Source organism: Cornus florida, unplaced genomic scaffold, assembly GCF_030987335.1.
Source record: "Cornus florida cultivar Cherokee Brave unplaced genomic scaffold, ASM3098733v1 CherokeeBrave_3.0.0_Hap2_Chr11, whole genome shotgun sequence".
Classification (NCBI taxonomy): domain Eukaryota; kingdom Viridiplantae; phylum Streptophyta; class Magnoliopsida; order Cornales; family Cornaceae; genus Cornus; species Cornus florida.
In genome coordinates, this window is record NW_026775581.1 from 67128585 (window position 1) to 67152598 (window position 24014).

General features: G+C 32.7%; 2 protein-coding genes across 2 annotated transcripts; one reads left to right on the forward strand and one right to left on the reverse strand.

Annotated features, from left to right (window-relative positions):
* Positions 1–1832: 1832 nt before the first annotated feature.
* LOC132285439 (protein neprosin-like) lies at positions 1833–5361 on the reverse strand. Its single transcript, XM_059787630.1, has 7 exons — positions 4790–5361; positions 4580–4666; positions 4042–4254; positions 3220–3384; positions 3017–3070; positions 2778–2924; positions 1833–2242 (listed from the first exon to the last, which is right to left on the reverse strand). Exons 1-7 carry the CDS (start codon positions 5057–5059, stop codon positions 1862–1864), a joined length of 1317 nt encoding a protein of 438 aa, XP_059643613.1. The 5' UTR covers positions 5060–5361; the 3' UTR covers positions 1833–1861.
* A 15923-nt stretch (positions 5362–21284) lies between these two features.
* LOC132285630 (plant UBX domain-containing protein 10-like) lies at positions 21285–23614 on the forward strand. Its single transcript, XM_059787822.1, has 4 exons — positions 21285–22044; positions 22625–22798; positions 22889–23092; positions 23186–23614. The coding sequence occupies exons 1-4, from the start codon at positions 21505–21507 to the stop codon at positions 23411–23413; spliced, it is 1146 nt and encodes a 381-aa protein (XP_059643805.1). The 5' UTR covers positions 21285–21504; the 3' UTR covers positions 23414–23614.
* Positions 23615–24014: the final 400 nt, after the last annotated feature.

The following is a 24014-nucleotide window of genomic DNA, read 5'->3' on the forward strand; positions in this document are numbered from 1 at the left end:
GAAGCCATATGTAGCCCAAATCACTGATGGGACTTTTTAGAGTATTCCTCTTAATATGATTGAATTAAAATTGCATAAATTTACTGTACGAAACTTTTGTCATTATAAAATTTAGGAAGAATAAATTTTACACAGTTTTACCTCCGAATACAAAAAAAAATATTTTTTATTTTTGAACTCATAATTTCAAATTATAATAAAATAATTTTATTGTAACACCAAGGCTAGTCTATCTTAACATGAACAAATTGTTCATAATTAAAAAAGTTTTCAGGTGTGTGCGCGCGTGTGAAACACTATGAATTTTCTTTTTTTCTTTATCAGATTAGTTGAAAAGTTAGCTTAGGTGGTGTTTGCTGACATTGACTAAAATAAATAAATAATCAAAACAAAACGACAAATGAGCCATTTGCCTTATGAATGCAAGGGCTTTTGTGTTTGCCTTGCAATTGAATAAACTCTATTGTAAAAAGATTCTAGATTGACTTATTTTATTTATTTTGTTTTTCAAAACCATGTTGGAAAGCACAATCTGGTTTGAGAAGTACACATATATGCTTGTTTCAATCAATATTTAGAGTGTTAGTTGACTGTACCATATTAACTTTTTTATTGGACTATTAATGCTGTTGTAAAACAAAACTGGCCTGCTATTATTAAAGCAAGTGCTTTGAAAAAACACTATACCAATTTCTTCCATAAATCTACATTGGAATGACAACAGCTGCTTTGGCCTTTCATTATTGGAAGAAACTTGAACTGAGATACATTATCTTACTTGTTGCTAACTGAGATTCATTATCTTATTTCATTATTCTATCTGTATGAAAGCTGGATGCAAGTTTATATATATATATATAAACAAGTTATTATTTTTATATTGTTGAAGGAAAGTGTATTAGTTAAGTATTAGGAAAATATGCTTTGTATGAACTTCCCCTCTGTCTATATATATATATGTATAAACAAATTATTTTTATATTGTTGAAGGAAAGTGTATTAATTAAGTATTAGGCAGATATGCTTTGAATAAACTTCCCCTCTGTCTCTCTCTCTCTCTATATATAAATATATATATGTATAAACAAATTATTTTTATATTGTTGAAGGAAAGTGTATTAGTTAAGTATTTGAAAAATATGCTTTGTATAAACTTCCCCTCTGTCTATATATATATATATATATATATATATGTATGTATAAACAAATTATTTTTATATTGTTGAAGGAAAGTGTATTAGTTATAAGTATTAGGCAGATATGCTTTGTATAAACTTCCCCCTCTGTCCTTCACATGCAAAGCTTTTATATAAAGGGAGAAATACCATTATTGTATGTTTGACATGCATGAAATTATAGTTTTAAAATTGGAATTGTAGCTTTAGAATTGATGAAATTGAAGAAAAGCAAGTCAAAAAATCGAACTAAAATTTTCTCTAATTCCACTAATTTCAATTTTAAGACTTTAATTCTATATTGTCAAACACAGTATATGAGTAATTGAGTATCATTTATATTTTGCTTTAATTCAAAATAATAAATATATATATGAAGTTTTATGGGTTTTTTATTCTTAATTTTTGTAGGGTTTTTCCTCTGAGAAAGAATAAGAACAAGAAAAAGAAAGAAAATAGCAGATAACACAACACAAGCCGCGGTATATAAACAATTCGTATATATTCCCCAAATTTACATAGATGAGGATGATAAGTGTCAAATTCTAAAAGTTGGGGGCATTTAATAACTAACCTGTTAGAGAAAAATGGAATATAATTTGACTGAAAAAATCTAAAAATAAATAAAAAATTAAAAGTTGAAGAAAAAATTGAAAAAAAAAAAAAAAAAAAATGTACTTAATTATCTAGGGACACCTTGCATTCCTACCAGGACCTCCATAATAGAAGTAGTTTCCCCAAACATTGTTTCTCCCAGCTTTAATGTCATAACATTTGGGATGATCAGCCAAGAGGTGAAGATTTGAGAGAGGAATCAAGCTATTGTCCCAATCCACAACCTGTAAATTCCTGAAATAAGATGCTTTACCAAACCCTTCATCTGCAAAATGACCACTCCCCATCTGTGTTGAGGTGTGAAATCCCCCAACTGACCTTGTGTTAACTATCTCTCCCCCAAATTGTATCATGCTTGCATGACTCCTCAGATGACTGAACAAGTATGATGGCCAATACCCAACTAGTAGTCCTCTCCCAAATTGAAGCCACCAATGTCCATGCTTTGGATCCTATACATAAAAAATAAATTATTTGTTTTATTATGCTCTTTTTATACTAAAGTATCTAAAAAAGAAAAATTAGTTTCTGTTTTCTGGTCTAGAACTTAAGTGTCACAGTGTGGGTCCCGTTAATCGAGAGTGTTGGGTGGGATAGAATCGTCGGCACAGACCTCAATCTTGTAATCCAAGTAGACAGTTGGTGTCAACATAGTAAAAATATTTAATTGATAATTTAAAAAAAAAAAAAAATTAAAAAGTTGACGCGTCGGCGACTACTTTTAAAAAGCGCAGGAGAATCTTTGCATTTTAATATTAACAACATTGAAAAACAAACTAAAAAGTGTTTAAAGATGTTTTGGTCAAAATTAATAAGAATGATGCTTTAAGAAAGAAGATTAGCTTGGAAAGGAGATAGGAGGCTTTTGTCAAAAGATGCAAACAGTAAAATTTACCAAAAAACTGTAAAAACTACCTTGATTCCACTTTAGAAGACTAATTAAATGAGTTTTTGGCTTAAATTTACCTAATTTGAGTCAAAACTAACCTTCCAAATCATTATACCAATATCAAATTGTCTGCCATTGTAATAAGACCTTGGAGAGATTGCTGCTCCAATGGCAATCTTGTTATTAGTTTGGACAAAGCCTGAGCAGAGTAAATTGTAACATCCAGTGGCTTGGTATGCGTCAGTCTGCAAATTTAATGGCAATTACTTATTAGCCCCTTATTTCCAAGTTTATTCCACATAAATCCTTTTTAAATGAATAGAAAAATGGTACTTACTGTCCAATAGGTGAAGAACCTAGGATAGCTATCTCCATATAATTCTGGACTAACCTGGAGAAGATGAAAATTACGGTTAATATAGAAAAGGTAGTTTAAACTGTATAAACTGTCAAAAATTCACACACACACACACAGGAAAAAGACAGGAATTTACCCATGACCTTGCATTTATGATAAAAATTGGGAAATTATAGACTTGCCTGCCAACCAGCTTCAATTGTATTAAGATCATTGCCAAATGAACCAGCAATGACCCATAATTGTGACAGGCTGAATTCAAATTGATCGGTTACGCGGGGTGTCCACACATTTATGCTAGCCTTTGCCCCAAAGTACTGATCTCCATTGACAAAAGCCACTGCATGCTGTGATCCAAGTGATTACAGTCAAGAGAGACATACACAAAGAACAGATGAATAAAAATGTATAAAACTCTTTATTGCATAGGTTTTTTTATTTTTAATATTTAAATATATATATATATATACAATAGGATGCACAATTTCTGATCAACATGTACTGTTCCCAATTTCCAAAAATAATTTTTATTGATTTATATTCTCTTTGATGTCTACCTTCTATTTTTCATGAAATTTGACATAAGGCTATTGTGAATTAGTGATTGGCACTGTTAATTGTAAGACATAATGAATCATCTAACTTAAACAATCAATGCCTTTATATTGCTTTGTCCTTTCCCTCCAAAATTTCTTCTCCATTATGCAATATTTGATTGCTGAGAAAATGAAGGAAAAAAAAAAAAAAAAAAAAAAAAAAAAAACTAGTCTTTTGGTGGAGAATAGCCTTTCTGGTAGAGTTATAGGGAGGTGAAAAGAGGAGAATGATATCACAGAATTTTCTTTCACTTGATGGATGAAAGAAAAGAAAATAAAAGAAAATGATGAGAAAGTTCAGAAACATACTGATTGAAAACTTCTTCTTTTTTTTTATTTTATTTTAATTATCATTACAAGTAACTTGTTTTTCACCCCCCTTTTTTTTTTTTTTCATGATACACTAACCTCATGATCACTGCTAGTTGTGTCGCGCCTTACGCCTCTTCTCAATTTTCTTCCGAATTTTCGGATTGAGCTGGCTCTAAGAACATCTTTTTCTGTAGTTCTTCTGATTGGAATTGTTCCTTCTGGACATGATTCACCAGAATTTGTCCATAGCTGAAATCCCTCTGTCATTGCATCTGTCGAATCATTCCCTTTCGGCCTCTCTGGTGGTTCCTGCCAATATACAAGAAATTAAAGTTTTTAATCTTTCCAAATCAAAAACTTCAAAAACACCAATTTATTGGATATAAAAATATATATATACAAAATCACCAAATTTGTTTGTCTCAACAGATTTTTATAATTAAATGTTTTGGTTCTTCTACCATTGACTTAATGGATAAATTCAGTTTGAAGAAACCACATTGTGTTTCTTAGGTTAGCATTAGGAATAAATCTATGTTAGAGCTTTGACCTCAATTTTTTTTTCTTGCAAAGATTTTTTGAGAAAAACATGTTTTCTATAGAAACAAACAGAAAATGAGTTGAGGAATAGTACCAATGGCTTCTGTCCTTTGAGCTGAGGATGATCAAAAGCTGGCTGTAGATGAGGTTGAACACAATCTATTAAATCACCATCAGGACTCTGCAATGAAACACACAACAACCCAAAATCATCAAACATTAACGCCAACAACAACAACAAAAGAAAGAAAGAAAGAAAAAAAAAAAAAAAGGAAAAAAAAAAAAAAACAGAAGAAGAAAATGCCTGAATTGTCTTGACTGCAGGCTTATTGATCTTCCTCAGAAAATCCCTAATTGTCTCCAACTTATCCAACTCTGGGCGTGGCCGGAAAGTTTGGTTGCGTTGGCCGGAATCTGACACAATGCTGTCTGAGAGGACAGGGCTAACAAGTGAAGAAACAACAAGTAGGAAGACAACAAATATGGAAATGATTGGAGGAGGATCTTTGTTTGGCATAGGAGGCATGTTGGTGGAATGTGTGTGTGTGTGTGTGGGTGTTCCTTGAATTGACATGGGTTTGTTGTCTTTGTATCTATTGGTGTTGTCCTCTACTGAGTGATCAATCAACCACACAACAACATGGGTTTTATTCTTCAGGTTTGTCCATTGAAACACAGCAGATCAATACAAAACACAAGAACCATTCAAAGAGAGATGGAGGGACTTAACCAATTCATTGACTCACCATTTCCCAAAACTTTAAAAGACCCCCAAATTGACAGATGAAAACTCCTCTCTTCTGCCTCTCTCTCTCTTGAGCATAGATTCTAGTGTCTTGGTTTTGTGTTCGGACAGACAGAACCTTCAGGCTTAGGCTTATTAAAATAGACCCTTAGAAGTGGGGTGCTTCTTTTCAAAGTTTTACCCATAACAGGCTGTGGTCCACTCAAATTTGCTTTCCAAATATGAGAGAGATGTTTCAAGTGACTGGTACTATCAAGTTTTGAGCTGGTTTGATGGGGGAAATTTGGGTGCTAATTTCTGTTATTTATTCCTTGTTTTTTAAAGAGAAAAAGAGAATTATCCCTCACTCACAGCTTCTAATCTTGCCTGCCTAGTTTGTGTGTTTTTTTTCCCCTTCCCGGTAAATCCCGCCTCAGGTGTACAGTTTCAATTTGAAAAATATTGGTGACATTTGGTACACGAGGCTGTAAAGTAAACTCTGAATATGAGTAAATCGCACGCATCATTTAAACTCAGGTGTTTTTCTACTATGTTGGAATTAAAACCAGGATGTCCAAGTTTATAGTTCCCTCAAGGAGACCCCTTAAGCGCTTCGTGTTCAGTTTTGACTTGAGCAATTTCAGTGACAGTATAGGAGGCAGTAAAGTAAACTCGGGATATGTGCAAATCGCACACATCATTTAAAATTGGGTATTTTTTCGTCGTGTTAGAATCGAATTAGAATGTCAGAGTTTACAGCGCCCCTAAAGAGACCCCTTACACCAATGCGGGTTGCTTTTAGTAATATTTTGCTAGTTGAGAACCTTCCTTAATGGAAACTTGATATATTTGTTCACTTTTAAAAGAAAAATTCCCTTCTAAAAAGTCACCTTGTACAAAGTCAGATCCTTCAATGTAACATGGTTTTGGTCATGTTAGTTTTAGAGAGAGATGTTTGAAGTGACTGGCAGTGTGATGTTTTGAGCTGGTTTGATAGGGACAATTAGGTGCTAATTTCTGTTATTCCTTGTTTTTAAAGAGAGAATTATCCCTCATCCACACCTTCTAATTTTTTACCTGCCTAACGTGTCTTTTTTTTTTTTTTGTTTCCTTCTTTCTACCCAGTAAATTCTTGGAATATGAGTAAATTCTGGTAATATGCGCAAACACTGCAAATTACATATATTACTTAAACTCAGATATTTTTGGACCATATGAGAGTCGAACACAAAAAGTTCAAGTTTTTTGCTCGCCTCACGAGATTTCTTAATCACTTGCCCATCCGTAAGAGTTGCTTTCCATAATATATTGTCCGTTAAGAACCTTTCTTAATTAAAACTTGATATGCGAACGCTTTCATAACTCAAGCAGTAGGATTGCTTCCCGTTGTTCTTGAGAGTCTAGCTTTAGGCCTTCGCATCCCCTTCCCCACTAACTCCTAATATTCTTGCAATATGTATATATATATATATATATATATATTAAAACTTGATATAGTTGTTCACTTTTAAAACTTTTTACAAAACCAGAACCTTCAATGAAACATCATTTTGTTTATGTTATTTTTGTAGAATTGTTTCCAAGAAAAATGCATGATATCATATGCTGATGCCTGATACCACTAGGAATTTGGGTGGAGTAGGTGTACAATTATACTGAACATTGGTACAGTACATTATATATGTATATATATTTATAGTATCAATATATTTTGACTAGTGATGTCACAATTTAGTGGATAACCAAAGATCCTTATTATATCAATTGTGTGTTTGTTCACTTTTTAGACTAAACAAACTTTTTAGGGAGACATTGTGCACCATGCGCCAAGCACTTGTGCCCAGAAAATGTTGTGTACACTCCGCAAGGTTATTGTTTGTTTCGTCGGTGGTAAGGCAATATTTGTCTTTTTTACAAGACAGTGGTTTTAATAGACTATAAACTTTACCACTAATCTAACTGCTTTTTTTTTTTTTTTGTCTTAATTAGCAAGCTTATGAAACTCCAAAAGTTCATATAAACAGTGATAAGACCAACACTTGGTGTTCAAACATTCCCCTCCCTACAATTTTTTTAAATTGAACAAATAAGAATATTTTCTCAATTCTAAGATTGAAATATCTAAACCTTTAAAGTAAAAAAATAAATAAATAAAAACACTTATACGTACCCATTTTATTAAGAATATTTTGAAGTTTATATATAAAAAAAAAAATGATCAAAATTGACAATCAAGGTAGTACAAATTGTCTGACAATGGTGATAGAGTAAGTAGTTAGTGGAGTTAAAGGAAAGGAAATTTGAACCTAAGATCATAAGGTGAAAGGTATTCAAAGCCTAATCCTTGACCACTAGGATAATACAAATACTAAACAGTAAGAAGTTTTTTTTTTTTTTTTTTTTTTGGACCTTCCAACCACTATCATAATCACATTATCATTCTGAACCTTGATTTTATCCTTACAATAGTATTACATTTTCTTCAGATCCAACCGTCATTCATCTCTGTAGACATATTTTGTTTTACCTAGAAAGGTCAAATAACTATTATGTTGTTGCAAGTAATGATGCTGTAATTCTTTCATCATCACCAACTGGGCCCCTCTTTGATTTTGAGGTCATGATCAATGGTATATGATGTCACTGTTCTCATAGAAGTGTTTAATCATATAACCATATATATATATATTGATAAATAATCATATATTCATTATTGGTAGTATTTATACATCGAATTATTGATTTTTACCACTACCCCATATCAATGTCTTCTGTGAATGATGTCACAAGAAAAAGATTGGTCAGATACAGACTTGACATTATTTTACATTGAAAAATGATAACTAATTCGAGAGTAAGACGCGTTAGATATTTTTATTATGTACTGTTAATGACGTTTTCCCCATTTACATAAATATAATGAGATGTATCTGACTTTCACAACTCTTTTATATAAAGTGACCGCTTTAAGACTCAAGCTCACATTGGTGGAGCTTTTATTATTGCACCAAATTGGGTAATAATGCTACTTTAGCCTTCCTCGTAAATTCTCCAATTTATTGTGTCTTTCTACTTCTTTGAGAGAAGGTTTTTTATTTTTTTTTTCATGGCATGAATGTTAGGGGTTAGTGGTTAGAGGGGAGGGGGAGGGTGCAAAGCTTAAATACAGGCTCCCGAACAGAGAGAGCCAGGGATGGATCTAGGAATTCATATGAAGAGAAGAAATTTATATAGAGAGGTTTTTTCGTAATTATAGCAAGGGCAATTTCAAAATTTTATGGATATACATGTAAAAAAGTATAATTTTAAGAGTATAAAATGTAAAAATAAAAAAGTGCCTGAAGAAAGCAACCCAACAACTCAACAACGCATCACTTGCATTTATTTGAGAGTTTTATAACCCTAATTGTAGCTACAAGGTAGTTAAAAATTTACTCACTCTAATGCCTAGTAATTGCCTTAACAACCACTCGAACAACACATCACTAGTATTTATTTGAGAGTTTTATAACCCTAATTGCAGGTACAAGGTAGTTAAAATTTACTCACTCTAATGACTAATAATTGCCTTAGCAACCAGACGAACAACACATTACTTGCATTTATTTGAGAGTTTTATAACCCTAATTGTAGCTACAAGGTAGTTAAAAATTTACTCACCATAATGCCTAGTAATTGCCTTAGCAAGTGGTTGGGCACCACTTTAATAAGTGAGCACACAAAGGTATGGGGCCTTGCACAGGTTCTCTTTTTAGGGTTGTGGGGAGTGGTGCTTGCCACTTTAAGAGGCTCCCCCCTAGAGTTTGCTCTTTCTTTATTTCTCTCTATTCTTTTCATGAACAATCACTAGAATTTCACCCATCTCTGCACAAAAGAAAAAAAAGAGTATTGTTGTTGTGGTGGAAATATTGGGCCATAGTGTCACTCTTGTTACAAACAAAGCAAAGTGACTGTGTTAAGTTATCTCAGTGCCAGTGTGCTACCATTCCCCTTTAAATTCAAAAAAGCTGGTTCCAGAGAATAGATTCCCTCCCACAATCTATAAAATATAGTACATTATAAATCTTTTGGTTTCAACATTCATTTATATGTGTTGATATATATATATATATATATATATAGCATAGTCTCTTATCTTCTTAAAATTTGTGTTAGTGGTGTAACAATTATAATACATAAAGGAAATGTGATGTGGTTTTACAATAATGATATTAAGCTAAAGTTCTGAGAGTCATGGTAGAAAGGCTGACAACTATTGAACTATATGTAAGTAGACAAAGGATTAAGAAAAAAATTAAAGCAAAACAAAAAGGAAGAAAGGATTGGGTTGATACTTAGAGATTCATGACAGGTTAGAAAAAATTACAGGGAACTTACAACACAACTAATTTATTGTTATATTGTTTTATTGTTGATTTTTGTCCTATAAGTCCTGATATGTGAGGGCGGGTCTTAACACCAACTGTAAGGATGCTTTATTGTGACTTAGAGGTCACAGGTTTGGAACGCTCAATACAATTCATTGGTAGACTGCTTTATTGTTGATTTTTTGCGCTATATGCCTTGATATTTAAGAGCTGGCCTTGACGCAACAGTAAAATGCGCTATTGTGACCTGGAGATTACGGGGTTTGAAACAGAAAACAGTCTCTCCCAATGCGGGGTTAAGACTTGATACATCAAACTTTCTCCAAATCTTGCAGCGGTGAAAGCCTTGTCCACCGGGATAGTTCTTTTATATAGTAATATCTGTATTATGATTTGGGGTCTTAATTCGGATAATATAATTCAATCCCATTAATAAGTTCACAAACTTCAGGATTTCAATAGACAACCTATGTACATCATAGACAAACACATACATACACATAGCTAGTCAAATTATAACTTGAGACTTTTTTAGACAAACCACAAGCATGCGAAGAAGTGTGCAAATTGGGGACCCTTGTTTCTTAGCATGAGTAAGTGGTTTCCCAGTGGAACATATTGCAGGATGAGCTAGACCACAACATCTAGTGTACACTCTCTTGAGGGTTGAAGATGGTGATGGGTCATCTGGTATGGATGTGTAGACCATGTGATGTCATTTTTATGTTTTATTAGAGGTCACCCTTTTTCACCATCTTTGTGGACCAAAAGCTGAAAGTAGTGTTGATTTTTCAAAAGTATCGATAAGAAATGGCATTCCAATTTAGAATGGACTAGGACTTGGCAAAGAGGACACAGTTTAGGTATTATTTTGTTTGGGTTTTTTGCATTTATATGTTCAATCTCATTCATTTTGTGCTTTAGTGTTTGATATTGATGTAAGATTATTTATTTAATTGTGGCCCACATGATTTGGACATGTGACATATTACTTGGTGGATAAGTAAATAGATATCAATTAATTATTCTTGGTCAACTTATAATTACCTTTTTGGTAATTACTTATTGGAGAAGTATTTTCTTTCTAATTCCTTACTTTGATGGAAAGTAGAAATATGTTACTAAAAGGAAAACTGGTCTTCTCTTTGCCTTTATAAAAGTGCATATACTCCATCAATTATCAATTATGGACGATTATTGAAACAACACGTAAAAGGTTATTGTGTGCAAAAGGCCAAGAGAGAGAAACCAGTTTCCGCCTTTACTGTTGATCAGAGTTGCAGATTGGTTCGTGGTTAAAGGATCTGGACATTGGATTTAATTTTAATAAGATTTGATATCATGAATAGATGTATGTATATCTAACTAAATTTATTTATGCGTTATAAGGATGTGAAATTAATTGAAGTTCTAAGATCTAGGGTTTTATGATAATTTGTGATTAAAGTCTAATACAAATTTAATTAGAGTTTACATGTGGTATCAGAGCCCATATTTTTGGAACTAATTATTTTTCATTATTCTTGCATAAATAATATGTGTGAGTTTAAATTAAAATTAAATAATTAAATAATTTTAATTTATATATTGGGACACTGTTTTAATAGAGATCCGCTTGCTAGATCAATTTTGTTTTTTTAATTGGTGTACCCGTTTGTGACTGAGTGACGAATCTGTTTAATGTGATCGGTTCATATGATGACAGAAGTTGAAGTTGTATATTTAACATATATATTATATGTATTTGTTGAAAGTTTGAAAAGAATCTGGGTGATTGTATTATATATATACACACACATATATCATAGTGAGACAAAAAAAAAAAAACAAATCAAAAGTGAAATTTTTTTTTTTTAGCATGTGTGTACCAAGTGTCCTTGTCTCCTGTTGGGTAATGCATGTTAAGTTCACTATCACAACGTCAAAGCAAAAGAGATTGTTTTTTTTTTTTTTTTTTTTTGCTATTTCGTGCATGATCGATTTACTGACATATTTGATTATTATTCCGCTGCATAAATTGAGGTTGTGAATTATAATGATGTTTTATACATGATTAAATATATGTTTATTAATATATATTACAGTACATATATTTATGAAGTTTTTGGACACCCACTAGTAGTTTAATTAATTGACTTTGTAAATTTTATGTGTATAATGTGATGGGTAACTTAATGTTGATTTTATCACTAGATAATTAAATATTCATATTATAGAAAGATTGGTAGTTACCAAAGTGGCCTAACCATAATGATTAATGGATATTAATATTAGTGGTAGACATAATTGCAATATTTTATGAATAATGATGCTTATAATTTTTTTTGTAAAATTCATGAATATTGAGTTTATTCAATTATTAGAAATAATTCCTCAAAGGGAATTAATTTTCAAGTGATTAAATAAACATTAAGGGGTTGTATGTAATTTTTTAATTGGGTAGATATAAGATATCCAAAGGTAACTTGTCTATTTAATTAATTAGTGCATCACCAATGAAGCTATATATAAATAAATACATCTAAGCATCATTTTTTTGTATTTTGTGGTTACTACCCAAAGGGATACCATAGTTGTACAATGTATTTATTTATTTTTATATGTGTTGTTATCTCAAAGTATTAATGTTATGAGCATTTACCTTATTATGATTATTTTATTACAGTATCTCTTCCTGTTTCAGTGAATTCGCATGCTTTATTTGTTCCAATTCTCAATGGGACTAACTTCTCAAAATGGTATGAGCAAGTTCAGTTCAACTTAGGTGTGCTAGATCTTGATTTAGCATTTCAAATTGAGAAACCTACTGCTATTATTGGTGAAAGCAGTGAGGAAGAAAAGTCTCTCCATAAAGTTTGGGAGAAATCAAACAGATTGAATATTATATTTATGCGAATGACTATTGCAAATAATATCAAAACAACTTTTCCCCAAACTGATAGTGCTAAGGAATATTTGAAAAATATTGAAGAACGTTTCCGTACTGCAGATAAGTCTCTTGCAGGGAAATTAATGGCTGACCTCACTACTATGCGTTTTGATGGTACTCGTAGTATGCATGAGCATGTTCTTGACATGACTAATCTTGTTGCGAAATTGAAAACTTTAGGGATGAATGTGGATGAGACTTTTCTCATTCAATTTATTTTCAATTCCTTACCTACTCAGTATGGGCCATTTCAAATTCACTATAACACTATTAAGGATAAGTGGAATGTGAATGAATTGGCCAGTATGTTAGTTCAGGAGGAAGGAAGGCTTAAGTAACAAGATAATCATAATGTTCATCTCATGACTCAATAAGTTAGAAAGAAATTTGGGAAAAGGCCTGGAAAAGGCATTAAGCGAGTAACACCCCAAATAAAGGATTCTGATCAAGCTACTCAAAAGAAGGAACGCAAGAATGATAAGTGTCATTTTTGTAACAAATCTGGACACTTTCAGAAAGATTGCATGAAACTTAAAGAATGGTTCGAAAAGAAGGGTAAGCATTTGGCTTTTGTTTGTTTTGAATCAAACTTAATTGAAGTTCCTTCTAATACTTGGTGGGTTGATTCAGGCTCTAATGTTCATATTTCCAATACGATGCAGGGATTCTTTTCAACCCAAACCACAAATCCAAATGATGATTTCTTGTTCACAGGGAATAGGGAGAAAATTCCAGTTGAAGCCATTGGGACATTTCGTTTAGTTTTAGATAGTGGATTTCATTTAGATTTGTTTAAAACTCTTTATGTTCCTTCAATTTCCCGTAATTTGATTTCTTTGTCCAAACTTGATGTTGATGATTTTTCATTTAAATTTGGTAACGGATGTTTCAGTTTGTTCAAAAAATCCCAATTTGTTGGTTCTGGTATTCTTGTTGATGGTTTATACAAGATAAAGCTTGATGATTTATTTTCTAAAACACTTTTGACCTTGCATCATAATGTTGGAACCAAACGTAGCTCAATTAATGAAAATTCATCTTTCTTGTGGTATAAAAGATTGGGTCATATATCCAGTGAAAGGTTAAAAAGATTAGTAAAAGATGGAATTCTTTAGAATCTAGATTTTACTGATTTTATTATGTGTGTAGATTATATTAAAGGTAAACAAACCAAACACACAAAGAAGGGAGCCATAAGAAGTATAGAGTTTCTTGAAATTATTCATACAGACATTTGTGGACCTTTTGATGTTCCATCTTTTGGTGGAGAAAAATATTTTATTACCTTTATAGATGATTTTTTACGTTATGGATATATCTATTTGTTGCATGAAAAATCTCAAGCAGTGAATACTCTTGAAATATACATAAATGAGGTTGAAAGACAACTAGATAAAAGAGTGAAAATAGTAAGATTAGATAGAGGTGGTGAATATTATGGAAAGTATAATGAAACGAGTCAATGCCCTGGACCGTTTGCTAAATTCCTTGAAAAGCGTGGCATTTGTGCTCAATACACTATGCTAGGTACGCCACAGCAGATGGTGTAGCTGAAAGGCGTAATCGTACTTTTATGGAAATGGTTAGGAGTATGTTAAGTAATTCCTCGTTACCCATATCATTGTGGATGTATGCTCTTAGAACTGCTATGTATATATTAAACAGGGTTCCTAGTAAGGCAATTTCAAAAACTCCATTTGAACTGTGGACATGAAGGAAACTTAGTTTAAGGCACCTGCATGTTTGGGGTTGCCTAGCGGAAGTTAGGATTTATAATCCACATGGAAAGAAATTGGATTTTAGAACAGTTAGTGGGTACTTTATTTGTTACCCAGAAAAATCCAAAGGGTATAGCTTTTACTGTCCTACACATAGTACAAGAATTGTTGAAACTGGTAATGCCAGATTCATTGAGGATGGTGAAATCAGTGTGAGTGATAAAAATGAGAATGTGATCATTCAAGAAGTTAGGGTACAAATCCCTTTACCCACAACTTCTAAAGAAATAATTGTTTCTCCAGTTGTTGAACTGCATAACAACGAAGAACAATTAAATGATCAACAACTTCATAATGAAACTATCACCAATGAAGTTATAGAAGAACCACAAGGAATAACATTAAGACAGTCTCAAAGAGAAATGAGACCTGCTATTTTGGATGATTATATGGTATATCTACATGAATCTGATTTTGATATAGGGATATGTAAGAATCCGGTTACATATTCACAAGCCATTAATAGTAATAATTCTACTAATTGGATTAATGCCATGAACGAGGAGTTGAAGTCAATGGAACAAAATAAAGTTTGGGAACTCGTTGAATTGCCTGAAGGATTTAAACAAGTCGGGTGTAAATGGGTCTTTAAGACCAAAGGCGACTCTAATGGCAATATTGAACGATATAAAGCCAGACTTGTAGCCAAGGGCTTCACTCAGATAGGAGGCATTGATTATAAAGAAACATTCTCTCCTGTATCTAAGAAGGATTCCTTTAGAATTATTATGGCACTTATAGCTCATTATGATTTAGAGTTACATCAAATGGATGTGAAAACAGCTTTTCTAAATGGGAATTTAGAGGAAGAAGTCTATATGGATCAACCTGAAGGCTTCAGATTAGAAGGTAGAGAACGCATGGTCTGTAAACTTAAGAAGTCAATATATAGACTTAAACAAGCTTCCCGACAATGGTATATTAAGTTTAATGATACTATTATTTCTTTTGGTTTTAAAGAAAATACTGTTGATCGGTGTATATACCAGAAGATTAGTGGGAGCAAGTTTATATTTCTGATTCTATATGTTGATGATATTTTGCTTGCTAGTAGTGATCTTGGTTTATTGTATGAAACTAAAAATTATCTCTTTAAGAATTTTGAGATGAAAGATATGGGTGAGTCATCCTACGTGATAGGAATAGAAATATTCCGTGATAGGTCACGTGGATTGTTAGGATTGTCTCAGAAAACATATATTGAGAGAATTCTAGAGAGATTTGGTATGGAACATTGTTCAGCTAGTATTGTTCCAATACAGAAAGGGGATAAATTTAGTTTGATGTAATGCCCAAAGAATGAATTAGAACGAAAAGAAATGCAAAATATTCCTTATGCATCTATTGTGGGAAGTTTGATATATGCACAGATTTGCACTCGTCCAGATATTGGTTTTGCAGTTGGAATGCTAGGCAGATACCAAAGCAATCCAGGAATGCATTGTTGGAAAGTTGCAAAGAAAGTTATGAGATACTTATAAGGAATAAAGAATTATATGCTCACATTTAGAAAGACTGGTGAGTTAGAGGTTATTGGTTACTCAGACTCAGATTTTGCTGGATGTGTGGATAGTAGAAGATCCACTTTTGGTTATTTGTTCCTTTTAGCTGGAGGGGCAATATCATGGAAAAGCGCAAAACAGTCTATTATTGCTTCATCAACTATGGAGGCTGAATTTTAGCATGCTTTGAGGCTACAAATCATGGTTTGTGGTTGCAGAACTTTATTTCGGGATTTAGTGTTATGGATTCTAATTCCAGACCGCTAAAAATTTATTGTGATAACACCGCAGCTGTTTTCTTTACTAAAAACGATAAGTATTCCAATAGTGTTAAGCATATGGAGCTGAAATATCTTACCGTTAAAGAAGAAGTTCAGAAACGAGTGTCTTTTGAAAATATAAGTACATAGCTTATGGTTGCAGATCCATTGACAAAAGGATTACCACCCAAGACATTCATAGGGCATGTTGAAAGAATGGGTCCTGAATGTAATCAAAGTTAATTATTATTTTTGTTGTGGATTGCTTAACAATGTTTATATATATTTGACATTTTGAGCTCATTAAAATGTGTTTATGATATTTCCTGTTAATTTATGTATGTACATGCATATATTACTTTAAATGATGAAAACATGAATAGTCTTAGAAAAGACATTATTGCTAGACCTTTATTGATGCTTCTCACTTATAGACTATGTTAAATGGGTTGCTAGTGTTGTGGTACATAGAAGGGACTGTGTCGTTTAGTGACATACAACCGCCATGACTCACATTGGTAGTTTGTTTACCATGGTATTTATGATGACCATATTAATATCTTAAGTTGATTTATGGTGCACACTAATGACTATTTTACTAAACCACTACAGAAGTTATCATATGTGCCAAGTGGGAGAATGTAAGATTATTTATTTAATTGTGGCCCACATATTTGGACATGTGACATATTACTTGATGGCTAAGTAAATAGATATCAATTAATTATTCTTGGTCAACTTATAATTACCTTTTTGGTAATTACTTATTGGAGAAGTGTTTTCCTTCTAATTCCTTACTTTGATGGAAAGTAGAATTATGTTACTAAAAGGAAAACCGGTCCTCTTTCTGCCTTTATAAAAGTGCATATACTCCATCAATTATGTATGATTATTGAAACAACACGTAAAAGGTTATTGTGTGCAAAAGACCAAGAGAGATAAATCAGTTTCCGCCTTTGCTGTTGATCAGAGTTGCAGATTGGTTCGTGGTTAAAGGATCTGGACGTTGGATTTAATCTCAATAAGGTTTGATATCATGAATAAAGGTATGTATATCTAACTATATTTATTTATGCGTTATAAGGATGTGAAATTAATTGAAGTTCTAAGATCTAGGGTTTTATGATAATTTGTGATTAAAGTCTAACACAAATTTAATTAGAGTTTACAATGGATTTATGGGCAAATTTAAAGTGTGTTATTAATCATAGGGTCTGTTTATAGATATTGGGTTGTACAAAACTTATTGTTAGAATGAGTTGATGAAATCAATTGAAGTTACGTAGGGTTGCATGTAATTGCCTTTTTTAAATTGAAATTTTTTTCAATTTCAATTCTAAAGTACAACCGTGCTACATAAGTATTGTCTCGGCCGAGTAGCTGATACAATCAGGTGGGACTCATGTTGGGCCAAGTAATTTTGGTTCATCGGATGCAATGATGTGCGACTTGTGTTGTGATCTACATGGTTGTATCAAACTAGCCACAGTCACTTCGCCCAGACAATTCGTTGTTCGTTTTATAATTATTTTATTTATTTATTATTTTTTTAAGATAATGTTATTTAGATTTAGGGTAAAGTACAATAACACCCCCTAACGTTTGCAAAAAGACACCCAAATGAAAGTTACTTGTTTTTGGGACAATGACACCCCTTGAAGATTGAAAAGTGGACAAAGGCACCCCTTGAATCCAACTAGTATGAAAAATTAACCAAATTGCCCTTGGACCATTTAGTTGACTTTTTTTAACTTTACAAGTTAATAAATTAGACGAAACTATCCCTTATGAACAAATAGCCACAATGCTAGGAATATAAACTACATATATATATACACACACACACACACACACATCCTTGAAACAAATTAATAAATTAGACGAAAGTACCTAAGTGTGAATTAATAACAAAATTTTTTGTTAAAAAAATAAATAAATAATAAAAACCATTTGTTTTCATTCTACCACAATTTCTCAAAATAAAAAAATTGATAACAAAATTACATATTTCTCTTGCTGTAATAAATTTTCAATTTCTTACAAAAACAAAAAGTTTGACCAATCTAAAAGGGTGTCTATGAGTGCTACTTATATATATCAATGTTGTTAAATTTTGCCTTTAAAATATTGTGAGAGATTATGGATGGATTATCCAACCTCTGAATGATGCCTTTCAAGAGCTAATTGATGCTACTGGGTGTTACTACTGGATTCGCTATTTTAGTTATTTAGTTATTTTCCATTCTGTTTTTATGGTAATAACAAAATTGATAACCCCCATTTGTTAAAAAAAAAATAATAATAATTTCATTCTGCTACAATTTCTCAAAATAACAAATTTTTGATAAATAAAAAAAAAAAAAAACAGGAACAAAGAAAACCACATATTAGTAAAGAAAACAGGAAAAAAAAAAATTCTAGTAAAGAAAATAAAGAAAACCCCCCATTTTTAGAAAACCTCATAAAGAAAAACCCTATATTTTCTTTACAATATTTTTTAGTAAAGAAAACAGGCACAAAATTTTTGTTAAAAAAAAATCCCATATATATATATATATATATTTGTAAATTAATAGATAATATAGTAAATAAAACAGGAATAAAATTTTGGTAAAAAAAAAAAATCACAGGTTGTTAATCTGGCGCCAAGTGGCGTTAATTGGTGGCCGTAAACCTTCAAGGGCAATTGCATCATTTTGATAGGTCTAATATTTTGCAATAAATTTGAATTTAATATTAAGGTGTAATTTTGTCTTTTCATATGATTTAAGACCTTATTTAGATGAAATTTCTTAAGGGGGGTATCATTGTCCTAAAAATAGGTAATTTTCATCTGAGTGTCCTTTTACCAAACCTTAGGGGGTGTTGCTATACTTTACCGTTAGATTTAATAGGCTAACCGAGAAGTATAGCGGAGGATTTATTAAAAAAAAAAAAATTCAAACAAATACCTTGCTGAATGCATTCAAAAAAAGAGAAAAAACGCATTTAGGGATAAAAATTTCTTGACCAAACTTCTTTGAGCTAAACTTTGCTTTTAAGTTTTAGAATCATTATTTTATTTTATGCAGATGCCTTGATAGCCAGTAGGTTAGTGCCTTCGATGAATTTTGGAGTGCCAAGTTTCGACTCTCTCCACTTACTAATCTAACTTTTTGTATTAATAATAATAAATAAATAAATAAATAAAAGGCAGAAAAATTGAGTTAACGTTACTATATGCAAAATAATATAAAAAAACTTACATTTGTAACCTTTTACTATCACGCATTCACTTTGTTGCAGCAGGAACTTAAACTATCTCCTATTTGACAGATGAAAAAATACCACTAGCCACTGGGTAAGTGTTATAAATGGAGACTTGTCCTAAGAGCGGAGTCAGGAATTCGTTTCGGGGGGCACCGTATTAAAAAGGATAAATTATATTTTTTTTCAAGTTAATAGTACTGCAAGACAATAAGCGGAAAAATAACTATAATGATAGTGGAATAATAGCATTTAATAATTTGAAAAACAATTATCTAAAAAAAAAAGATGGAAACATAAAATATCGACCTTAAGAGTCCTTTAACAACAAATTTATTTTGCCAACTTTGAAGGGAAAAAAATATAGTTTGAATAAAGGAATGCAATTTTTTTTTTTTTTAAGAGAATATAAAAAAGAAGAAGAAGAAGAGGAGTAAGAATGAAAAGAAAGGAAAAATTAAAGAGAATTTTAGAAAATAATTATTTTAGTGGGTATTTTGTAAAATTTTATAAATTATAGGCCTATTTGTAATAAAATTTAATTGGCCCAAGGTAAATAATTATTTCAAGGGGTATTTTTCACTTTTTTATAAATTATTGATCTATGTGTAATAAAAATTAATGACCAGGGGTAAAGAGTTTTGTAAAAAAAAAAAATATTTTGGGGGATACATTTTAAAAACTTTCATAAGTCATAGGCCAATTTGTAATTAAAACTAATGGGCAGCATGTGGCCCCACTGGGCCTATGTTACTTGTCCCACGTCGAATTTAAATGGAAAGTGAATCCAATGCCATGTTAAGCACCCGGCCTAAAAGACATTCGAGTGTTATTCAGATAGACAAAATGACACGAATGCAAATAAGGGTGTTCCGAATTCGGACATATGGAAAGTAATCTCATCGTTTCGGTGAGCCTTTTAGATTATTGAATATTAACTTTCATCAAGCCCGTTATGTAGGCTCTCTATGGAGAGCGCATGTGTTATTGTCCATTCCACTAGTGCTTTATTAAAAAAGTCAAAAAAGCCAAGACACTTCGGTTGTGGAGCCTAAAAGGCACGTGTAGCAGTATTGAATCTGAACTAATGATGGCTGATGATAGACCCAACTACAAAGACCATATAGGATGCTCAAATGACTCTTGAACGATTCCAGTAATTTTGAGTCTTGTTTGTCAATCCTAAGCATAAGAAATTCATGATGTTCAACTCTTTACTTGATTAAATTTCATGATTAAGTCACTTAAAATATGAATCAAAAAGAGTTGAGACTATTGTTTCCACTTAAAATATTTTTTTTTTCAAAAACTAGTTCTTTATTTTTATTTTTTGGTATTTGACAAAAATCTGAGTCAAGTTGAGGTGAGTCTATTTAGCATAGCGTGTAAAATAATTTATCAAAAATTAATTGATAAGTTATTTTTGTTAGGTTTTAATATTTTTGTTCTTCTAAAATATTTTACGAACTAAACATCAAAAAATAAAAAAAAATATTTTATATCCAAACAAACTGAGTCTAAAACCCATACCAATAATACACAATTAGAAATAATCATGCCGAAGTTAATCAGGTATTTTACCAATGAAAAAAATCAAGTATTTTAGGTGCATCTTCACAATCACCCTTTATGCAAGACTCTCTGGACCTTTCTTTCTTGCAGCCTACCACAAGATTCCAGCCTGTTTTTTACAGGGCTATATGTGTGTGTCTTCAGTAATTTTTAGATCACTCAAACATATATAATCTTGCATGTCTAATTATCAATGGTGTGTTGCAAATGGCATCAAGAGAAAGCTTGTTAAACATGCAAAGAACAATCTTTAACTTTGGAATGATAGAAAGAAGGTCAGAACAGGAATTTGATTCTATATTCATCATTCTCTCTTTTACTGTTCCCTCGCTTTTAACATAGATATACGCATATTACCTCTGTATCCCACCACAAAAATTGTCAAAAGCAAGGCATCTTCTTTCAACAATGCAGAGAGGTAAAAAGAAAAAGAAGCATTGTCACATTCTTCCACCTCTCTCTCTGTGCTGCTTTGGTTGAAATTTTCAGTAAAAACAAAGCAACTATGCAGTTGATTATGACATGTAATAATTGACAACAACAAAACTCTCTTTCTTCATCTGATTAATTATTTCCAATGATTGCTCGGTTTCACATTAGATCGAGCAATTTTCATCACACAGAACCCAACAATATCGTCGATGATGAGAAGAAATTCGAGGGCAACAGGGGATACCTCTTTCAATGGGATTGTTCGCCGAATGGTGAGACTCCCACAGACCATCATAGGGGGCTTTTCAAGAGCAATGGGCATAGGAGGAAGAAGAAATCAGTATTCACAGCCTAATTTCCCACTGCAACAACAACCACAAGAGCAGCAGCCTGTGATGATTCAAGAAGAGTGGGCATTTCTAGCCAGTTTCGAGCAGCAGTATGGCACCACACACCCCTTCTTCTACGCGTGCCGGTTTGTGGAAGCCCTGAAGATAGCACAGGATGAGCACAAGTTCATGTTCATGTACCTCCACTCACCGGAACACCCCTTCACGCCCTCCTTTTGCAGGGAGACCTTGTGTTCCGAGGTGGTGGTGCAGTTTCTTGACGCGAATTTCGTTTGCTGGGGTACACTTGCAAATGGAGGTGAGGGTTTGCATATGGCTTCCACATTGAGGCCTGCGAGCTTCCCATTCTGTGCTGTAGTGGCTCCGGCTCCTAGTGATAACATATCAGTGCTACAACAGGTGAATTTTGAAAGTGGTATTCTGCTCCATTTCGGGTTTTACATTATTTGTTTCCTATATACAATTGTACAACGAAGGTGATAGACAATAAAATATATAGTGTGTACTATTACACAAAATTGAACACATGACAAAAGTTTTCTTAGCGACTAATTGAAGAAAAATATACTGAGAAAAATATCTTTTTAAGTGCTAAGAACAATTATTTCCAAATGTGTACTTACTTTAAACTGTGACAGAACTAAATAGAGAAATGGATTGAACCCACCAACATATGCTCCTAATTTCAGATTAGCCATGAATTGTCTTGAATGAGCTTTAATCATCTAATTCGAACGGTTCATATGAAGCATTTTTCATCTGTTTTTACACCAAGTAATTTGATGGTAATTGAATGACCAATTTGTGAGAAAATACCAAGTGTCATTCCACGTCATTGATATGCCCACTCAATGCTGACGCACCAACCCTAAACCCCCAATTTGATCAGATCAGTGATTACTTTTTGTACATGTGATGCAATGGAGTGGAATATTTGTTGTGACACTCAAGTTACTTTGTCTTCCTTGCCCTTGTACAGATGGAAGGGCCAGTATCCCCAGCCGAATTGTTGGAGATCTTACAAAGGACAATGGAGGAGCAAGGACTGGCTTTCGGCAGTGCAAGGGCGAAGGAGGAAGAAAAGAGAAGGGCAGATCACCGGTTGAGGGAAGAACAAGACGCGGCATATCTTGCAGCTCTCAGTCTAGATCAGGTGCATGTTTATATGACATGTCATGCTTTTTAAGTCCTCCCACTACCAACCAACTAATTGGTAATGAACCAACCCTGCTGCATTTTCCAGGAAATAGATAATAGACTCAAGATTTCGCCATCAGTTGAAAGAGCTCAAAAACAAACAGAAGATTCACACAATGTAAATCATGAGAAGCCTCAACAAAATCTTATAAGAAAGAACAGTAAATTGAAAGAAGCTACCACTACTTCAAGAGAAACTCAACCTAAGGATATTGCAAATAGGGGAAAGAATGCTGCTCAAGTCACACAGGTCTAACTATGTCACACAGGTCTCTATATATGTGTGTGTGTATATATATTGAACTAATGGTTCTAATGAACAAATGAATTGATGATCGTACAGATACTGATAAGGTTTCCAAATGGGGAAAGAAGGGAGCAAAGTTTCTTGTGCACAGACAAGGTGAAGGCAATTCACAGATACGTTGATTCACTAGGCTTGCCCGGAATTGGGAATTACAGGTTGATATCAAGCTTTCCTAGAAAAGTGTATGGTGTTGATCAGATGGAAATGACTCTCAAAGATGCTGGTCTCCATCCTAGAGCAAGCCTGTTCTTAGAGCTTCTGTGATATTTATGAGTTAGTGCCACACGTCTCACATGTATACACGTGCAATCAGCTACAGAGAATTAAACTGATTCAATAGCTTTATAGCTTATATGTTTGCATATGTGCACATACAACTCTGTGTTTTTTTCCTCATTAAGAAATGCTTTCTTTACATTTTAAATGCATGTCCATTTCAATATGGAACTTTAAACAGCTATAAAATGCTTGAGAAATGCTTGGTGTATCTGATTCATTTACTGATCAATTTCTTCTGAACTGGCTGATACAATAAGGTGAACTATTTGTATTAATGGAGTTTGATTGGCTTTTGGACTTAGAGAGGATTATGACAAATGTATAATTTTCCCTACATTTAACAACAGAACTATTTGAGGGAAATGGAAAAACATATAATTAATAAATCACGACAAGAGAAGAAGAGGGCCTAGATAAGCTAAGGGCTAGCCCAGTGCAGATTGCTCCCGTTATTGCGGGATGTGAAAAGGTTAGATGTGCGTAACTTTACCTCCATATTGTAGTTTGATATGATTGCAGTACCCAATGGGGCTGCCTTCCTTTGTATTTATAGAGGAGATTTACAAAATATTACAATAATACAATC